We start from the raw sequence: 22622 nt of genomic DNA on the forward strand, positions 1-22622 counted from the left end.
AAGGACTGGGGCTATAACGATCTTCAGTTTCCAGTATTACAAAAAAATGCAGCATTTCCTTTTTCCAAGGCTTGTTTTTGTGTCTGCCCTGGTACCGGGGCACTCTGGTCATGCGGTGGGGCTGCTGAGAGCAGCAGCCCCTCTGCCCCCCTGCCTTCGTGCCTGGAAGAGCCACTGCGACCCCTGGACACCCGCAGGCACTTTGGCTGCCTGGGAGCAGGACAAGCCCACAACGCCAGCATCCCTTTATGCAGCTCAGAGATAAGAAACACGTGACACAGCCCAGTGACTAGAAACAGTTTTAAAAAATATCTTATTTTAAATTAATTGCTGTCCCAGTTTTAGGACAATGATGGAAGAGTAACAATAAAAGCAGTAACCCAGACTCATTTTCAAAGAGGAAGTGAAAACCAAACTTAGTATTTTGATTGCAGACCTAAATTTAGACCACAATGATTAAGTGAATCATCAAAGTAATAAACTCTGTTCTTTCTCACCCCTTCTTGTTTACAGTCTCTTAAACTGGGATCCCACACTACCAGTGTCACACACGATGTCATTTCTTCTCTTGGCAAGTAAACACATGTGAAAGAAAAGGCACTGCATTTATAATGATAGCAACAGGACTTGCTAACATAGTTTTTACCAGGTTTCAAAGGGACAGCTTCTGATTTCTGATGTACAGGGCAATGTCTCTTAGCTTCACGTGTATTTTTTCCACTCTGCTGAGCATAGTTTAAAATGCAGAAGCAGCATAATTCAATATTAGACTATTTCACAGTACCACATGAGTTCAAAACAGAAGAAATAGCATTAAAAGCAGTGAAATAAATCAAATGAATTATCTGAAAATAAAATTAGGGCATAAATAAAAGAAAAGTAGGCCCAGGAACAGACAGACTGTCTCCTTTTTTTTCTCTTGGGACAGATTTCTCCTAGTATGGCTTCAGTGACTTGCCATGACATTTCCTCAGATTCCCAGGAGTCCCCGTAAGCTTGGGTCAGGATTCAGCACTGAAGGTGGAAGATACCTCTTAGCATTTACTTAGGAAGAAACATGGGAAAACAATCATGCTCTTAAAGTACAGAATACCTGTGTATTATGAGGATTTTCTTAAGCTTTGATTATACATGTAATTTATCTTCACGCATCTTTTTGATATTTTAATCTCAAAAAATGCATTTCATAAGTACTTCCAAAATTACGTTAAGCTTTTGCACTTGATTCTGCGAGACTTTAGTCTTTCGCCTCTAATCCTCCAGTATACAGCCAACACCAGGCTGCTGCTTTCCACCTGCTCTTAACTCAGTTCCCTTTATTTGAAATAATTTCTGCCTTTCTCCTCAGATATTATCTATAATGATTGATGGTCAATAGCTGTTCTGCTTCAGCCACTGCTGATATGAGGCACGGAGAGCCAGAACTGCTGCCGAACTCCTGAGCTGCAGGTTTTACTAAAAACAAAAATGAAGACAACTAAAATCACCCCTTGAAGACATGTAGTTTTTACAAGGAAGTTTTGCAGGTAGCCGTTCATATTTAGAAGCAAGAGTCCTCAGAACACGCATGTTCAGCAAGTTTCTTCCTGTACAAAAGGGAAGTTTGGGGTTATTCTCGCCTTAGCCCAGGTGTGCACCCCAGTCTGAGATGGATCAGGAATACGTAATAGCAACTGATAGCAAAAGAAAGTCTTTGTCAAAAAGGAAAGAAAAATAAGAAAAGGAGTTATGCTAAAGGCAGCCCTAAAGGGAGCAAACTTCTATTTCTTCTGAAAAGAATGAAAGGCTATTGCTCCTACATGACAATTTCTCTTTTCAATAATAGCAGCTAAATTCTCACCAGATTCAGTGTTTATGCTCACAAAAATCAATTTTTCCCTTTTATTAAAAAATTATGTACAGTAAATTGCCACTACAACACAATCTACATTGTTTAACATACCCTGCTTTGATTTACTGTTCCATTCGTAATCTGCTGATGATTAAGCTTCTCAAAAACAATCTACTAGCCTTTCTAAGTGATATCAAGTTGTTTGTTTTTAATCTGCTGAAAATCATCCTGTAGACAGATGCATTATTGAAGAATTACATTTTAATTTATTTTCATGCAGTGCCTGTGATGGGCATTTGGATTAACAGAGTATGATAATGCTTCTTTATGCCTGTATCTATTCAAATCAGAAATTACCTGCATACTCTGTCTCTGATGGTGGTCAAAAATTTTACAAAGAATTGAGAATAGTGCTTCTTAATATCACACAGCCCTGCTGCTCATCAGTGAGTCTTTTTTCTGTTCTAATGCTTTTGTCATGTATATGAAAGTCATTATGTAGTTTAGAAAACAGGAGATGAAGTGAAAGAGGAAGATCAGGGACCTGGGATGCATTAATATTCTACCAGCGTCAAAGATATTTCCCTCGAGGGGCTCCTACAGGCCACACTGTTATTACAGTGCCTATCCATTATCTTGTGCTGTACTTGGTATTAAGACAATAATGGAGAGAATAGGATTATGTGCAGATGATAGGAAATGCGAAGGCAATTCAGCAAGATAGGAAATGAATGGAGACATGATTCTTTCATCGAAGCTAGGGATGGTTTAGCATCGGCTAAGAGAGAAGATAAATGAAGCAAAATGAAATCTTTACAGGTTAGCTAGGGTAAAATGAATGTTTACACAGAAACCTATGAGTTTAACCTTTTTGATACAGAATATTGTTAACATCTTTCTGTAATGCCCCGCTGTGTATCCCTTCGGAGGGTTGTTTTGATCTGAAAACTACCCGACACATGCAGGGAAATGACCAGTGTTAATTTGACAGAGGTGGCCTTAAGCAGCAGCCAAGCCTTTAATTCACCCTAGCAAGGAGAAACTCTAATCGCCGCTCATGATTTCTGCATTTTGACTACAACTTAGAAAAACTGTCTTGCCATTACTGTCCTTTCCATTAATTAAACAGACGGAAAAATCAAAAAAAAAAAAAAAAGGCAACAAAGAGGGATCCAGCCTAGCCAAGTGATACAGTGATCCCATATGTAAATGCTCCCACTCTATTTTACTGGTTTATACCCCTAAATTCCCCAAACAAGAGCCTGTGACCGATACCAAATAACACGGGCCAGTAATTTCAGGCGGCCAGCGATACATTAGGATGGTGATAAACAAAGGCAAGAGCAGATTGTGTCATTTACAGACATTTCTCCAGCTTATGCCTGTCATATTTTTTAATTAGGATAAATCACACACGCGTGTTTGTGATAACACCACCATGCCAGAAGAGATCATTCCCGCTCCCTAAAGTACGACTACAGCTCGTTTCTTTTTTGAGCCGCGCTTCCAGGTGCCCCCCAGGTTAGCAGGGCCCCAGCGGAGCGGCCCCACCTCAGCGCCCCCCGCGGCCCGTCACGCCAACGGCGCTTCCCGCGCTTTCCCGCCGCAGCGCCGCCCGGGGGGGGGGGGAGGGGCGGGGCGCGGCCGCCGGGGCGCCCTGAGGCGGCGGCCGCCGCCAACGCGGCTCCATGCTGCTCCCTGCTGTCTCCCGCTTACCGGCGCGGCCCTTCGTGCCGGGCCCTGCTGTAGGGCCGGCGCGGGCTTCCCTCGCCGGCGCGGACACACGATTTATGGGTTCCCGCCTGGCAGCCGGCTCCCTTGGGCGCGCTGCGGCCGCTCCTAACGGCCACAGCCGTCCACTTAGCGTGGTTGCCAAGCGGGACTTCCCCCTGCGCCCTACTAACACCCCTGCCCGGCGGGCACTTGTGCAACCTGCCGTCTTTCTCCATTTGAACGGCGTCCCACCCCCCACCCCGAGGCAATGGGAATTAGCGTTATCCCACAGAGAGCACCTGCTGATTTATGTCACCCTTCCTGCTCTACGCGGGACACCGCGTAGCCTCCGAGGAGCCGGTGTTGGAGCTTGCGGCTGCATCCCTCGCAACGCCGCAACAGATGCTACAGTGGGGCAAAACCACCCATAACATGACAATTAACCCAAGAGCATGGAAAAGCCCCTGTGCAGACAGTAGGAAGGGCTCGGGAAGAAGAGCAGCCGCTGCACCCACCTCAGCGCCAAAAAGGGAACCAGCAGCCCAGCAAAGGCAGCGCACACGGGTGCCAGGCCTGGCCGGCCATCCCACGCTGCCGCCAGGAGCACAAAAAGCAGGGTAAGGAGTTGCTGCAACAGCTCCTGCCGAAGGAAGGCTGAAAAGTGTCCAGTTTAAATACTGATGGAGAGAGGACTGGTAGCCCTGAAACATTCCCACGAGCATAAAATCAGATGGGTCCATATGGCAAAGCTGTAAGGCAGCAAAACCTGCCAGAAAAGGGAGAACGAAAACCAGCTCTGAGCTGGGGGTCATCTTGTACCGACGACTCCTTCCTTCACGTTTTTTTCCCCTTTCACTGTGATCGATAGGGGTCCTTCTACCAAAATAAAATAAAATACAAAATTCTGTCCCTCCAAGCTTGCATTTCACCTCCGCAGTACAGCAGGGCAAACATGGGCAAAGCCGTACAGCACCAGCTGAATTCAAATCTTACCTCACTGCAGCTGATAGCTAAGGAAGTATTTCTCCAATGCCTTGCATCAGCTTTTCTGATCATCTTCTGACAGAAAGCTGGAGAAGTTCTGAGTCTGCAAATTTTGGGAATCAGGCATATACCCTTAGATTAGGCATAACAGACATAAACACAGGAAGGTATTAAATACCAATAGTAAGGCTACATGTAAGGAACGTCCCGTACGTAGGAATCATAGCGACTGTGCTATGCTGCTGTGGTATTCCCTGTTCTCCTCTCACATTGGTCAACACCACGTGCTTAAAAAAAAAAAAAAAAGTATAAAAAGAAACTCAGGCCACAGAAGTGTCACAGTCCAAACTACATTGTATGGCTGGCTGATGACTTAAATAAGAGTATAACCCTATTTTAATGATATCTAACATAATGCACGCTTTCATTTATATAAATGTCTAATTATATTTTGAATTAACTAAGTGTGATGCTAGACAGTCCCACAACAACATATGGGGACAATGAGAGATAAATATGCATTATATCCTTTTATTTTGTTGCCTTTTAACCTTACACAATGTAACTAGCTTTTTTATTACCAGAAGGAGTTAAAAAGAATGGCTGATTTAATCAATCTACTCCACTTACTACTTTGTACACTACCCTTTCTTTCTAAGCTGAGTGCAGGCTGATTTATTCATTTGCACTGGAAACTACAAATGAGTGAAGCAAGTACCTCTGCAAGTCATAAACTTTATCAATCTCTTACATCAGTATTTTGTGTCAGAAATTAAAGGCAATCAGTTAATGAAGCAACTTCCAAAAAATATGGATTAAGCACTTTCCAAGCAATTAGTTCTGGTATGATAATATCTGTTTGCTTTGAATGACCTAGAAGGGTGTCCTACTGTGGGCCATATCCACTCTTTTGGTTTGCTGCATCATATTTTGTTTTCTGATTTAAGAAACAATTTAGGTTTTCTAAATTTACAAGAAAAATGTTGGCAAGGTTGGCTAGCTAGAAATACTCATTGGGACTTTTTTAAAGCAAAACCCCAAGAGTGTTTTGAACCAACGGCCGAGGGCCGTTCAAATGATAATGTGGCCAATTTCCCACGAGTGAATCATGCCATGGGACTTTGAGGCAGTGGGTGCCGAGTAGCTGCACAGAGGGGCAATGGCTCCTGGCCCAGGCAGACCCTACCCTCTTCCCTTCCTGCCAGCCCATAAGGACATTGCCTGAAGACCTGCAGCCTCCTCAGTCATAGGAGGCCCTAATATTGGGGAAATGGCAGGAGGTTGTCACACGCCAGGTCTGAAAGGGCTCCACCATGGCAAAACCATTTATGTAAAGGGAAAAATCAACGCTTCCCATAAACGGTGGCCTTGGGGCCAGCCACAGGCATGGCCCGTGGCCTTGTCTTCTTCCTCTTGCCTGCCTACAGGCAGCATACCTGGGTAAGGGCTGGGCTCCTAGGCACTGCACTAGCCATCCGTGTTGGCCACGACTGAGAGACCCAGGGGCCTCCCTGGAGGCATTGCTGACATGTCCACGCAGGGGTTCCTTGGCCCAGCTGGTGTTTGGGTTCCTGCTCTGGTGCGGGCGCTCCTCCTCCCACTATATTGTGCAGCTAAAATAAGACCAAAGTCCTTGAGTCCTCACCTGCTGCGATTTCTGGACGTGCAGACAAGGCAGGTTCATTAAAGCTGGCATCTGACTGGAAAATTTTGGAAATTCTTCTAGTTCCCTCAGCAAGTCCAATGCATATTTGCACTCAGTGGGATTGCATTAGTGAGATAGCTTATCAATTAAATCTATAATTCAAATGACTACAGTTTGCTCCTACAGGAAATTCCAGGCTTGAGGAGATTGCTTTCTTCCCCCTAGGAAGGTGTATGCAAGTTAGAGAGCCAAGGCTTATGGGGAAGAGGTAATATCTTTTATGAGACCAACTATTATAGTTGAGGGAAAAACAGACAAGCAAATAAGCCATTCTTTAGGTCTGAAACAGAGGTTGCAAACTGCAGTAAAACCACATTGGGAAGAAATGCTCTGGGATGAAGTTATTACATTGATCAACTAGACAGTATGAGGGAATAGGACAACCAGCACCTGTGGAGCAGCAAGCAGTTTCAGCAGGGGAAGCCGTGCTGAGGCCATTAGCTTCTGTGGGATGGAGACTGAGAGAAACAGAAACAAGATGGTTAGACACAAGTGAAAAGTTAACAGGAGAGGGATGAAAATTACCATATGTCATAAAGTAACCTCTCTGTTGAGTCCAGCCTCTTTAGCATCTCATAGAACTAGGGATTTTCATTTGTAGGTTTTCTTTTCGGGTTATTTTGCAAATATGCTTTGAAAATCAGAACGTCAGAACAGATTATTTTGTGAAAAACATTCATCCTGTGATAATGGTGTTTCTGTACCTCCTTGATTGTCTGAATGAATTAATTTTGGAGTATAGGCCTCCTTTAGTTTCATTCACACCATTTCTACAGGCCCATCTGGTGCACTTGGTAAAGTGTATTACAGTACTGCTACCTATGTGCAGAATGTACATATTGTGGAAAAACAATCTCTACTATAAAAAGACTACACAATAGTGTCACATTTCCTAAAATTATGTGTTTATCTCAAAAATAATTAAGTAAAGGCCTTCCTCAATTTTTTTGAGGGGTGGGGGGAAGGAGGGAGCAGCACTTAGCATTCATGGACTGAGTTAGTAAGAAGTAATTCACTTACAGTCTGCAGACTAGCTGTTTTTTCTGCTTTGCCCAACGCATTCAAAATCACTACAGACTGTCATAAAGCAGAAGTCCAAGTTATCTTCTAGTCTGTAATCCTGTTTATGGAAAATTTTGAAACAAAATAACTTGTCTGATAATAATTAGGAGGCACACATTTTTTAAAAATACAAGGCAGTCACAGGTGATGAATGTCATCTTTTACCTCCTTCGTTCCAAAGAAGAAATATATTAAATATCATCCTTGCTATGAGAATAATTTCATTTCTAAACAGAAAGAGCTCGGAACACCTTCATTAATGTGAAATAATAGCTAAGATCCTAACTACTTCTGTATTTCAGCAGACTGTGCCTACCTTAGCTACCAGATTTCTGCATTTCAACTCTGCAGGAAGTATAAAAATATTTGGAAATACATGGAAGAGGTGACAAAATTAGTTTCTCGGATTACAGAAATTGTACCTAGTCTAAGATAGCTATTAAACTTGTTTTGTTTGATCCAGCACATTAAACACTGCCTCTCCGCTGACCCCAACGACTTCCAGCTCAGACCCATCATCTAATTAACATGATTCCAGCTTTCCTGTGCATCCAGCTGATACTGGAAAAACTATCCATAATGAACAGCCACTATCGGTACCAAATCTCCTTGGCTGTAAAATACATTCGAGGTGAATTACAGACTACCTTTATTAAAGCTGTTAACAGGGACAACAAAGAAAGCATAACATCAAGATGGAGCACACATTACTCAAAATATTTTGCTTCTGCTGGCTTGCATTTGCATCATAATCACTGATAACAAATAGTTTGATATGCCCAAATTTGCACACTCGGTTGTTTTAACTTCTCTTTATAATTAAAAGAGTTGCTTGTAAGAGATGCAGTGTGTCTCACCCAACAGCACCCTGAGAGCCTCTTTCAGTGACAATGATCTCATTTCCCACTGAGCACTGAGGATGCTGGTGGCACTCAGAGCTGCCCCGAGTCAGGGATGGAGGTGGGCAAAGACAAACACATCTGTTCTCTACCCTTAATTGAGTAAAGCCCACTCACCTCTGGCCACTGAAAGATTTTAAAGGAAATGTTTTTGAACAGTCTAAAATCATGCTGTATTTTAGTTGACATCACTTACCCTCCTCCAAAAGACAACTTTTTCCTTGGCAGGTGATAAGCACCACCTCCCACGTTCTACCATAGATGCTGCTAATTAAGCCACAGTGAAATTCAGATAATTAGCAACCTTTTCTAACACGGCAGGTTACTTATTCTAAACCTTTTTCCAGATGAAATGGTATTTAAGACATTTAAAAATTCTGCTATTCTCCACAGTCTCAAAAGTATTTTCCATTCCAACACAAAGGGAAAAAAAAACAGAGCAAAACACATAGTATCCTGAAAGCTGGGGAAGCATTTATCACTATTTTTTGTTAGCATTTGCATTGTGTGACCAGGTGAATACTGCAATCTTCAATCTCTCTCCCAAAGACAGTCCCTCAGAGTATAATGATGTGGCATTTTTATTTCATTTCTAAAAACTGAAATGGATTTCTAAAACCCATTTAATGCCCATATGCATTTGTTGGATACTCTTTTTAAGCTTCAGCAATCTACTATATTACAAAAAAGCTTTTCATGCTTCCGAGTTCGGTATGCTGCAGATTATCTAATACCTAAGCATGTCGCTGACTTTCTGTACAAGTGGATATACTGACATTTAATATTAACGTAGAGATGGCATAATTATAGGAATAGGTGCATGCCCATTCCATAGCAAATACTGTACAACTAGTAGCTCCTTCCCTTGCTCTGCTGGATCAGCCCTCTGCCCATACACATCGGCATTCAGATCTGTATATCTTTATCGGCACATCACGAGATGAATTTGTGCACAGCCCAGTAGACATTACTGAACTGACCAATCCTTTACCAGAGGAGGCTGCCTGTAGCTCAACAGCACACAGTTTCCAGGGCTGTGTCCCTGTTAGCATGTCCCATCAACATCCCAGATCCTCAGCTGTGCCAATAGAGTTGTTTGGGCAGCTGCACTGTGATCCAGGTCAGAGAGCTGATCCATTGGAAGACTAGTCCACAAAAAAAAGTCTTCATTTTCCTTTAAGCTGGATCAGCTCCTTAGTTCTCAGAGCAGCTGTACAGGCACAACCAAAACAGCAGTTCACCACAGCACAGCAGTGAGACCCAGAGGCAAAGGGCTTGTTTTGCTGCCAAAAAGGCTACAGCCTCAGACAGTATACAACATGGTGAGGCTGCACCAGTGAGAAGCTTCTGCTGCTACTGCTACACGTACCATCCGCCTCAGGGGCAGGTCCCAGGTCTCCTCCTGAGATTCAGGCTAATGTAACTTCAAAGCACAGCAATGCACTAATCAAATGAAGGAGGCAACCCCTTTGAAAGCAAATCCAGTACCACGGACAAGGAGGAAGGAAACGGTGAGAGTGCAAAAACAACAGAAGTGCCTTAGGGGAATAGAGGGGAAAGAAGAGAAATAAAGAGGACAGAGGGGCATAAGAGTGCTGTTAGTTTTATATTTGGAAGCTAGTGTTGAACCATGTTTCTGAACACTCACTAAAGAAACCCAACTACAAATCACAAAGTACACAAGGATAGCGGCTTGACCTGCAAGATGTCCTTACTCTTCTTTGTAGGAGAGAGCAAGAGAGAGGCCCCCAGATGTCAGTGTGGGCAAGAAAACAGCCCAGCCGAACCACAGGCCTCCAAAGAGAGCATGGCCAGGAGGAGAACCATGGCCGGGGTCCCCAGGTAACTAGAATCTCATAGGGGAGAGAAGGAACTGTAAACCAGGAGATGTAGCTCCAGGACTGCCACACCTGCCTTCTCACTGCAAAATCTTTATGCCACTTTTGCCCAATAGTCAAAATAGTGGCCATATCAGAGAATACAACAAATGCTTTCCCCTTTTTTTCCTGACTTTCAGCCACACCTGTCCCCCACCATCCCCTTCCCATTACACTCTTTCTGCAGTTTAGCAAGGTTGCTAAAAAGGATGTGAGCAGGGCAGTGTTGCCACGGTCAGCTGTGCGGAGAAATCACAGCTGACCCTCAGTCATTGCACTGCGATTCATTTTACTACGGGGGGGGGGGGGGGGGCAGCATCTCAACTGTTGTCCTCCATTGCCTACAACCCTTGAGCACCCCTAATGACTATTACTCAGCTGTTCTCCCCCTTCTTCCTCCCACACACACCTCTAATCACACTTCTGCCTCATCATGCTGGGAGCTCTGCAGGGGTTAACCCTGAAAAATCTTACAGTAAAGGCAGCTTTTATTGTAATGGCAATTACAGAAAGAGAAAAAGCAATTTAGTCTTTTATGTGGCTCACAGTTTCATTAATGCCATACACTTTTAGCCAACTTGAGTTGTTATGCATTAACTCAAAAAGGCATGCTACAAACACTGTTAAAATAAAAAATAACATAAGGCATGGCAAACTAACTCCTCGAATACCAGCTTAATTCCTCAAATACCAGTAATGCTTTTACATGACAACTTTATTAGTGCCCTCAGTTTCAGGCCAAAGTCATCTGAAGTAAACTGCTCAAATGAGGCTGTACAAATAAGAAATAAAGATTTAAACAATCTGCAGAAAATTTATTACTCCTCTTCGAATACTGGGGAACTCTGCTTCTAGCGTATGCTACACTTCACGTAACTTCAAGTGTGATGAAAAGAGGAACCCAGATAAAAGACAATGTACTGATTCCATAGAGGTTATGTAGCAACGTAGATCTTTTCAACACCATCTGCACAGCTTGTGCTTCTTCCCCCTGGGAACAGGAACCTGGAAAATGGAACAACATTTCTCACAGGCCCACCATGTTTCTGAGCAGCTCCTTTATCCCTTCCAGGTGTCTAGGAAAAGATTTCTTAAGCCACAAAGATGAAAAGTCTGTCGTGCTCAAATTTTTGAGCGCATCCCACACAAACAGCCCATGGAGACTGACCAACCTAACACTACCTAAGTGTAATACTGCTTTCTTTTGCTGAACACCAAAGCCTGTTATGGAAGGCCAAGAAATGACTGGGGTACTGCCTGAGCACACCAGCTTCACAAAGCTATCACCAGTGTCCTGGAGTTAGCTGGTACTTACCGTCCAGGTGGCAAGAAGCTTTTTGATGACCTCTTCCACTAGAATTGTCTTGGTGGTCAGTTTAATCAGATGAGCAGCAACAAAGACTCTCATTGCCTTGGGACACACCTGTTGGTGGTACTCCATGTGCTCCAAGTTGTTGGAAAGTGGATTTTCGTAATTTTGGTTTCTGCCAACATTGCATGCCTCCAACACTGTTATGTCCCATCTGTCGTTGCCATTTGTCTGGCATAGAAAAAGGCATTCCCTCAAGGAAAACTGTTCCAAAGAAAGAAGGAAAACAGGACCGGTCAGTGTTTCTCTTTCCATCCGGCGCGAATCCAAGCTCTCTATAAACGCCAAAGACACTAGCAGCATTCTGCTGATATTATCATCACGTTAGACAAAGTTTCCTCAGTGCTTGGTATCACTTGCTTAGAAACTATCTTTGGCCTCCAAAAAAGCCCAGCTGATAGGCTGAACTAAGAGTAACCGTAAGAATTATTTTGCTTGACCCTCAGCCCCAAAATTCCAGGATGCCTAAAGAAGAGTTGCCAGTCATTGCAATGCACAGCATGCAAGCAAGCAGATGCTGAGGGCTTATTTTGAGGCTTTCCAGATATTGCTGGGCAGCGCAGTTGCAAAGAAAGAATTAACTTTTTGTTACCCTGCAGGATCAAGATGTCTATGCACAGGCTATCAGACAGTTCTCACATATAATTTAACATGATTACCTAAAACCCACATCAAATGTAAGGGCATGACTACATTTCAAATAAAGCTTGTACCCTACATCTATGTCTATGGGCTTTTCTATAAGAGGTCAGTCAGGAAAGTTAAGCTAAATCAACTAAACCCATGATGATAAAGCATGTAAGTTACAATGAGTTAAATTCCTGTGTGGATATTCTCACTGAGAGGTAAAGTGGTCTGACTTTACTGTAAAAGAGGATTAAGCTACCATGAACTAAGACCATTTTCCTTTTGAATTAGATCATCCACTGAGGAGCTTAAAGCATCCTAGCTTTGGTGTATGTACTTTATACTTTTCATTCATCTGAATTTTCCTACACTTGGCAGAATCCTTAGTTAAACAAAATCTCCCCTACTGTATTTCTGCCTGATATTAAAATACATCACCTGCTTGCTTGGTTTACAAATGTTTTAATAAACAACTAAAGTTGTTTTGCAAATAGTCAAAACAGACATCCCTTTGCACTGTGCAAGAAAATGACAGCAGCACACCCAAAGCACGGGACACCCGACAAATTTGCTCACTTAAACACTCACAGTAAATTGTTACTATGCTCAAAAAGCAAGTAAACAAACTTTAATTCAGTATAACACCCCATCAGAAAACTTCTCTTTAGATATCAAAATACAGACAAACAATGCAGTATCAGGAGAAAAGGTTGTCCTCTAAAGATTTAAAGAATTTGGCAACTCTGCCCTCTAGAAGCAGGTACTCCGGAAGCACAGCTCTGAAGTTCCTCTTGTCGCTAAACAGAAGATAAATTTGTAAGGGTTAACTAGGACGAACTCTGAAATTTACCCATCTTAGGCTCACAGATGAAATGCTAACTAATGAACAAGCAAGAGCAAACACTTTCTCAATCTAATACTGATACAGGTGTCAGTTATTCAGATGATAAATTTTACACTTGACTAAAAAGGAAATTGATATAATTCACATTCCCAAGCATTGACAAGCAATTAAGATGTGGCAAACAAACACAAAAAGAATAAAGGAAAAACATTTTAACCAAATATTCTCCTTGATCGCTAAAAACAGTTCATCTCCAAACGTGTCAGAAAACAGAGAACACTATCTATGACACAAAAAAAAGCCATTTGTGTTTTAAATACTGGGCTTAATCCAGTTTTCTCTGTGGTAGATACAGACAACACACGGACTGGAATATACATTTTGCACTAATGTATCTGCTGTTATTCCCTGCGAGTCTCAGCTGCTAATATTAAACGTGGGAAAGTTTAAGAGAAATCTAATACAGACAGGTGTTGAGCTTCTGTACTTCATTTTTTATTATTTCTGCTCTTGTACTCGCTAATCCTTGACCTTCCCAAAATCAAAGACAAGAGTCCATCTCCCTGCCTGAGGTGCCCGGCTGCCAGCTTCTCCACTGCAGCCCAGGGGCAAGCTGTGGCAACACAGCTCTAGCACAGGGATGCAGACGGGCAGCGCTGCTGGCCTCGCTCCCCCAGGAAACTGCTCCAAACTGCTGTTTGCTTTCCAGACTCCAGACCTACTGTGGTTGCTTCCTTTGCATGCATCTGCGAATAACCAGTGCCAAGGCGAGGTTCACGTAGACTAGACTCTTCCATCACTTCACTGTTGAAAATCTGGGATAACTTCTCTGATCTTTCTAATGGATTTGCATCACGCCAAATGAGAGCCAACTCTGAAATGAGAATCTAGCCGTTAGCTTCTGGCTTGAATTCAGCAAAAATAATTAAACTGGAAGAAAAAGATTCTGTATTGTTCATGAACTAGGGTTTACATTACGCTCACTTGTGCTAGTAGAACATTCTAGAGCTGCTCAGTCATTCCCTGAACAGGAGAGACAAACCATTTTTCTTACAGGCACCTCCTTTGCCAATGCACAAGCCAAGCCAGAAAGAGCACACTCATGCCTCCCACAAACATAAGACCTTTCCTACTATCTCATACCAAAGACATCCTCGTGCTTGTGACTTTCCTGACATCATTTGTGCACCAACATACTGGCACTGCAGTTGGCACTGCATTGTGTTAAATCATTCCTTTATGATTTATGACTTAAATATCTATTTAATCCGTGGCCAAGAAGTTCCCTAAGAGCCTTTGCACAGGGAATACAGAGAGCAGGCTCTCAGCCTGAAATTCCCAGTTTGTGTTTGTGTGAAACTCCCAGCACTGTGCTTCCGTCTGACACAGCTTGACTCTTCCCTGCCCTCAGAGAAAAGACATGAGGCTGCCGGGAGTCCCAGTGCCGGGCTGCTGCACAGCGGCCGTCCAGAGGGCTGACACACAGGCACCAGCACTGCCCTGGAGGGAAAGGGTCCTTCTCCCAGCCCATACCTGCGATGGTGCCAGTGGGACGGTTCCACCTTGATCCACCTTTGTCAGCACTTGTTAGGCTATGTTATCAATAGGCCTGGAAACCAGACCAAACGCAAGATGTTCAACCTGAACCACCCACCAAACTTAGAAGTGTCAAATACATCCGTCTGATACAGCTTGAATCTTCTGCATATCACAGAAACATTACTTGAAGGTAAGTGTAGATGCAAGGGACCAGTCTTTAAAGCATGTTTCCGTTGCAAAACTTTCTTCAGCACCTGCACTGCTCTATGATTATCTGAATGCCATTCAATCTATCTATATCTTGAGTTGCCTATGTATATTTGCATGTATATTGTAAGCATTATACTAAATGAGATGGGACTGCCTGTGTAATCATGCCATGACTTTCCCTTAGGGAAACCTGGTAAAATTATGTTCCATTACATTTGTAAAGTACTACCTATTAAAAGCAGGAATAAAACTTTTATGTTCATGTGAAACAAAGCAGGAAAGCTCCTCCGCCCTTTGAATCATATCAATTTTGATAGGAAAGAAGCATTTTCCAGGCAAGCAGGGACTCTGAATTTGACTTCAGTATCATGTGCTTTCAGCTTTGATTGTTAACCGTTAAGCCTTTTTCCAAAATTCCCTTTTTACTTCATTTAATATTACAAAACAACACAGAATAAAAACAGTTTCTCTGCCTTGAAGATAGCACCTTCAGAAAAATCTTTCTCGGTGAGCTTTCCTTATTTATATTTGTCTATACAGTGGAAAAACTGTTTCTATTGTACTACTCAGTGTCCTTTACTTTTTCTGCTGGTGAATTCGTTGTTTTAATGCCTTGATCCTCTGGCAAACTTTCAAGTATGCCATGGGAGAATTTTAAAAATGAAGCATTCATTTAGAAGTCACACAGTAGTGATATATACACAGAGCTTCAATTTAAACCATTATTGCATACCATCTTTTTCCTTTTATAATAATCCATTAAATGCTTTCAAGTATGGAGAAGGAATAGCAACCTGTAGATCTGAATGGAGCCCAGATGACCTATAAAATACATCCTGCCTCACTGCCTGACTTGTTACAGCTCTCATCTCTAAGGGTTGCTTTTGTTATTTTACCATCCAGACAACCACACACATCAATTACACATTCTTCTGTGTCATGAATCCATTTTCTTAGGCAACCTTTTCCCTCTTAATTCATGAAGCTTTTTCTTCAATCTGTGAAAAAGTTGAAGGTTTCCATATTAAAAATATTACTTTTTCTTAAACTGTGTGGGTAATTGGAAAACATCTTCCTGAAAATGAGAAGCTACAGCTTTTTGAACTGTTTTAAGAGTGTGTATTTAGACCATATATCATCTCTCTGTTATACTAAACATGTTAGGCAGTACTTTGTGTTGTAGGTGAACATTTTTTCTTTTGTTATATCGGCGCCTGGCAGCATAGTTATAATTAAATATACTTTGCATTCTCTATTTTATGACACTCACAATTCAGTCATCTTAATTGGGCTTTCCTTGGCATATAAATGGCTAGTTCAGAAGCAAAACTTTTTTTTCTGTGAAACAAATAAATTCAAACACTTACACAATGGATTATCTCAGTGACTCTTTTTGAGTCTTTTTTTTGGTCTTTTTTGGATGATTATGACCACAGCTTCAGCTGATTCTGTCTGAAGTAAGTCCGAGACTCAGCTCTCCACATTAAATTTTTCGCAGATACTATTCTCATAAACAAAGGGTTCATTACTACATTTCCAAGGGGGTAAAGTTATTTCCCTTTTCTGATTCACCAAATAAGCAAAATAGCTCGGGGGTGAGAATGGGCCACTTCCAAGGGATTCTCACACATCACATATGCAGTAATCCTCAAAACATTTCTGAGATTGAAAAGTTAAAGTGGAGGTTTTAAAACTCAGGCGCGTTCCTTCCTTCCTTCCTTCAGAGGACCATGGCTGGGACATAGTAGAGCCAGGCTTTAAAACACATTGCACATTGACAGTTTAGTAATGACATATTTAAAGAAAAATATTACAAAATGAGTCAAAAATCTCCTTTGAGAGCTGACCAAATCCTTCATGTTAACTCAGGCCTAACCTTTTCAAATGCCCTAGTGAGGGCCTGTCTCACCTCTCTGCTCCCAATGAACTTACTCATCTGCTCCCTTTCTTCTTTTTTTTCCTTTATGTTCCAGCATTTTTGCATTCTGTGCTTTCTTTTCTGAATAAAAACCACTTCTGTGGTTTCTAAGTTGGCTTAGAAAACCTTAAGTCCTTTTTCTGCCAATAAATAGGCATGGGATGCTTGATCTTGACATACCTTCCCCTCCCGCTTTCTGCTTGCTTCTTCCTCCCCCTAATAGAATAAGCCAATGTATTCACATCTCTCTAATCATATCAACTTACAGAATTTGTAAAGGGTTTCACACCACATATGAACAAGTACTGTTTTGGGGAGAAAAATTCCCAGCAGAACCAACACTCAGCTTTAAACACTGCAAACTTCCCCTGAGCCCTTCAGGCACTGGGGGAGAAGAAACGGTGGCAGAGCTGATATCAGGCACTTCCTAACTGAGCCACGTAAATCACGTTAATTACTGGTCTCTGATCTCTCAGACCTGAGCTGTCCTTTCACTCAGCCACTTATTTCATCCATACACCAAACCACAAGACTATGTCGAGGCCAGAGGAGATGTGGCAGCAGGTAGCATTACTGGGACGAAGGAAGTTTTTGTCCCACTGCCCACTCCCATCCCACCACCCGGGAGCCTGGAGCGGGACCCCGGCTCCGGCTGACTCCGCAGCCACCTCGGCCCAGCCCTGCGCCAGCGCTGAGCCTCCCTAAGGCTCCCAGGGATGCCAGCGCAGCTGGACATGTGCCCAAGTACGTATTTTAACAAAACTCTACTTTTATTCATCTGAACACAAAGCAGTTCAAGTTGAAACAACTTTATCATTGTATTACCACAACTCTGATTTCCTGTTTCACTGGGTTACCACTCACAGGCCTTTCAACCAGTCAGTGGGATCTATTTAGGTGAATCCTAAATTTAGGAATTTAGGAAAACTGAAGGATAACAGTTATTTTAACATAGAGATTTCTGGTTAGTTGGCCAGTTTGTTTGTTTGTGGAGGCAAGAGGGGGTGCTAGGTTTGACTTTATTATAACTAAGCCTATATAAATGCAAATACTGTTTCTGTAGAGATAATTTCATAAAGTAAAACTATCCACAATCTTTAGTAGTGAAATTCAAGTGGCAACTGTGACAAGCAAAGAAAAATGAATGCAGTTAACTTCAGCCATCCCTGCTCATATGAAAGCTTGTGTCAGTTTCTAAATAAGCTTTTCATTTTTCTATTCAGTCTGCTGATCTTTGTTGATTTACAGCATGAATGAGCATGGCACATTGCAACTTGTATAGTGTATTTTTCCTAAATAATAAAACATTTATTGCAGACCCATCAAGCCTGCTAGTAGCTTTGAAATATTATAGCAATGAAGTGCCATGTTAACAACTCATTTACATGGTTGCAGAAGACTCTGTTAACACTATATGTAATTTAACCTTATGCAGTTCAGGAAAGAGGACTCCCCAAAAATCTGTCTAGAGCTGATTTTAAGCTGCAACTTGATGCTATTTTTCTGATCAACCTTCTGCTTCCATCAAGTCCATCCCACCCCTCAGAAACCAGCAAGGAGCAAGCAGCAGGCCAGTAAAAGTTGCCCCTTGACCGCTACCCGCAGACCATGACGTGCTGACCCATATTACCTTGCCTGTACCACCACCACAAGCCAGATGCTTAGGGCCTCCCTCTGATGTAGCAAGAAGAAGAATATATAACAGAGTTGCAAAGATCTTACTGCTTTGGAAATAATTTACTTTAAGAATGAGGTTAGTGTTTTGGTGGATCTGCTGGAGGGATCTGACCTACAGCTTTGGCATTGGCCTTGACAACCTGGGAGGGCAAGAGCCACCCAACTGAAGATAAGGGGAAACTCAGCTGTCTGAGAGCACCAGGCTCGGGGCTTAGGCCCTTGGGGAGCAGTCACAGACAGGAGGAGCACCTCACACCAGGAGGGAGCCAGGGGCTGCCCCTAATGCTGCCCTCACCCCCATGGGCCAGGGAGGAGGGGATTATCGTGGAAAGCGGCTTCTGCTGCTTCATTCACATGAGCTGGGTGGCAAAAAGACAAACCCATGAAATGTATCATCCTCCAAGCACAAACCAGGGAAAGGATCTTGCCCTTGCATATGTTCCTAAAATTGGTTGGGTGATACTGCAAAGTCTGTATTAGGCAGCCATAAATTAGCAACACTTTCCTTCAAGTAAAATGAGATTAGCTACATGGATTTTAAACTGATGTATATAGTTTGAAGAGTGAGCCAAAATACAGTGGTTAAATGGTGAGGATATCTCTGACTTATACACAGAGAAGCCCGCCTGGAAGTGAGCGACTAGATTTTTAACTGAGCAAGACAAACTTGTATGAAAACAAAAAGTATCATTTATAAAGGTACCATAAGACAAAACCCAACTCATCTCCCCATTGTTTCTCTCTCACAAAATATGGGTTTATAATCCAAACCCATGGCACAAGCAAGAGATTTCTTTTCAGACATGCTCTGCTGTTATAGACTGGGGAACCCAAGCAGGTTTGGAGGCAACTCCAAAAAAAAAAATCACAGGCCCTCTGCTCCTTCAAAATCCTGAAGGTCAAATATAGTTCACCACTAACCACTGGATTTATGGCCTGTGAGTTACTGGTCAGAGATGTGTAGCTCCTTTTTTCAATAGGAACCCCCAAGCATGCCCGGTTGATGCTGAAACCTAGCACCAGGGCAAAGCTACCGCAGTGTCTCAGCGGCAAAACAGCATCTCTGCCCAGAACTCCACTTTTACAGACAAAAACATCACTGCTTGCTCACAACAAGCTTAGCTACCCCAAACATGATGTGTATGGAACCCTGGAGACACAATCACATATATGAGAAGTCCTACAGTTGTGAACATTTTGCATAATACCCAGGTTCTGGTAGCCACTCACAAGCCAACACACAGGCTATTGCTTCTGGAGGTTATGGGCATATGACTTATTCATATAACAAGGAGGAAATAATGTGTCAACAGTATTGTTTCTAGGCCTTAACATTTAGTGGTGTTATATTTGAGAAACACTTTCCTGAACACCATCTAATTTACATTGTGTCCAATGAGTTCAAATTATTTCTGCACAAACTTCCACTTATCTCTAAGAAGTTGCAGAAGGCAACATCTTGTTGCTAACCTCTTTAGCTCTCTTAGAGCCTGTCAGTTCTTCAAATTTGGACCAAGTCTTGCCTAACAAATACAAATACTTTGGGCCATATCATCATGCACCAGTCCTTTGCCAAGATTTGTTACTAATTCGGTCTCCTCAGCCTTTTTAGTTTTTTTTTTTTTTTTTAAAAAGACATTTCAAGGTGGGTGAACCTCTTAGCCTGCTAGAGCGTGACCATCATTTTCTGAGTATCTGAGACTGTTCTTAATAGAGGGTAGAATTTTACTTCTTATCTATTAGTTTCACCTACAAAAACTCTTTGTTTCCTCCGCAGTGCCCCAGGATGAATGCTGAGACTTTATTCAGTTGAAAAAAAAAACTCTTATTTGAGCTCCATTTCAATCCAATCCCAGAGACTGATTCTAAACCAGCAAAGTGCACATTTTCATCTTAAGCTAAATAAGCCAGAACCTTCTCCAGCAAGGGTTGCCTCATTTAGTCCAGCGATCGGAGCTACAACATCTCAGGAATGCACGTCACCTCCAACGAGCACTTATACATGTTCTGCTAACAAACATCTGTGAGAGCGGACATACAGGCCATGATGAAGGAGTCACCACAAAATAAGAACTAGTAAAGCTGTCCTATTAGTTGGAGAAATATTCCTACATTCCAAATTACCTTGCCATTATTCTGAAAATTGTAAGGTTGAAGAACTACAACCATAAAAACCCTATCTTACCAAATGGCATTTAATATGTTAATCTAACATAATTTCAATGTCCCTTCCACATGAATACTCTTCTGCTTTATTTCAAATAAATTACCCAGTTTAAAAATTATTTGAACAGTAAGGCACAAATAAGTGAGCATTATTGTTTGCTGGTTGACTAGATAAGGAGTTAAACATCTAGAGGTGAAGTGGAGGACAATTAACATACTAGCCTGCTCAATTATCATACAATGCCCACTTCTCAGGGAATTAGAGCTATTATGATCTACTCCTATGAACAAATGAGAATTTCAGCTCTCAGAGGGCAATGCCTATAATTTTTGAAAATAATCTTTTTATGAGACTGTGGCTTTATCAGTTATATGTTAGAGTCAGTATAAACACTTGTGCATCATAGGATAAGAACTATAGATGGGCTTGTAATTTTAATTTTTGTTCTCACATTGTTTTACTACACTTCTATGCTCTTATTCTAGAAACCAAAGGAAAAATTACTCTGCTGTTTCAGGTCTCCTCCTTTTGTAAAGTGTTACCAGAAAAGTAGCATCTAAATAAAGTTATAAATAATGGAAGGAGTGATACAGTTTCTGCATAAATTTTTTCCCAACGCAAATGAACACCCACTGAAAGTAGTCTTGATGGCACTCAACGGTGCTGAAACACTCGAGGGTAACTTGAGCACAGCTTCAAAGACAAGACAAGACAAAAGAGGCCATTTCTTTGTGCATCAAATTGCACATGCTCTAACAAGGCATTTGTTTCCATTCAATTTTATACAGAAATGTTCTTTCTCGGTCATCTTGACCCAAATTCTTTAAATCTTTATCAACAGAAACGCTGATTTTCTCTACAACTGCCAAGTTTCAGAATTTCATGGTCATCTTCCCAGCAGACAGAACAAACCTAAATATGTGATAGTTTTAAAGAAGCCTGACCACAAAAGAAAGCTTGAGGAGACCCAAATAGTGGACCATATGTGATATCAAATGGGCAAGCCATTAGCATCAGCTGTGAACATATTGTACCAACTGGGAATGAAAATAAAACACTCAACTACCAACTGTTATAATCTGCAAATAGTCAAGCCAATTCCTCCGGGTTCCAAAAATATATGAATAGGGCCACACATCGTCCTGTTCATAGGCAATGCAGCATATTTGTTCCCGGAAAAAAACTGCAGTTAGTGAGTTCTGATATCAGAGACAGTCCTTGTATGTTAAAAGACTCCTGGGATTTTTGAAATTGTATCTAAAGGTTACACAGCAAGGATAATGAAATAGAATTCTTTTGAAGCAACTTTTCTCTACACAAATGTGAACCACCCCAAAAATAAAAAATCCACATTGTAAATTATGTTGAGAAATTGGCAGAATAGTAGAAAATTTGTAGAGGGCACCAAACTGCTGAGAATTCATCGTACAGCTGGCAAGTGCACTTCTACCTACTAGTTGCTTCACATTTAATAATGCATGTTATGAACAGATGGATAGAATGTCAATAAGGCTCTCTGTATCATCAGTGGTAATGAAATACTGGACTTTGAATGCTTAATAGCACAGAAAACAAAAAGTCTGGAGGAAATTTGTCAATGTCATACAGGCAATACTTTAGCAGTGCTTTAACACTGTTAGTGTGAGGCCATATGTTTCTTCTAACAGGATCTACTGTAGCCGGGTGCCAAAAATGTTTGACACCTTTTTTTAACTCTTACAGTATGTTAAGAGCAAACATCCTGTGAATCACTCAAGCAGAGCAGTCAGCAGAAGTGCAATATCATTACTCCTTTAATTCAATTTCTCAATGAAAGGAAGCTAAGGGGAAGTTGGTAGTAAACATTGCTCTTTATACCTGCTTTAGAAAATATAGTTCAGAATAATCTTTTAAAAATTAAATATAGAAATAAAGGCACTGAACTATCTGTATTAGGCAGCAAATTTCACTGTCAAGACCCACAGATGATGTACATCTGGAAAAATACTACAAACATCAGTAAAGCAGAAAGTATACATAGCAGCCTCAGGAAACCAGACACACAAAGAAATAAAATAAAAAACAACTTAGGCAAATATCAGCTAAAACATCTAGGGAAAATAATCTGGAATAGTCAAAAAGGAAGAAGATAGCTACAAAGCTGCCATTATGAAAGAAAGAAACCAACCTGGGAATAACCACACTAGATGCAGGCTTTCAA

General features: G+C 41.7%; 1 protein-coding gene across 1 annotated transcript in view; it reads right to left on the reverse strand.

The window, feature by feature from the left end:
• LOC104151260 (uncharacterized) overlaps positions 1-22622 on the reverse strand; it is a 313421-nt gene that overhangs the window by 125626 nt on the left and 165173 nt on the right. Inside the window, exon 9 of the mRNA XM_068952381.1 lies at positions 11387-11644. Coding sequence (XP_068808482.1) covers positions 11387-11644 — 258 coding nt within the window. The remainder of the gene's footprint in view (positions 1-11386; positions 11645-22622) is intronic.

The sequence above is a fragment of the Struthio camelus genome, chromosome 8 (assembly GCF_040807025.1).
Source record: "Struthio camelus isolate bStrCam1 chromosome 8, bStrCam1.hap1, whole genome shotgun sequence".
NCBI lineage: Eukaryota > Metazoa > Chordata > Aves > Struthioniformes > Struthionidae > Struthio > Struthio camelus.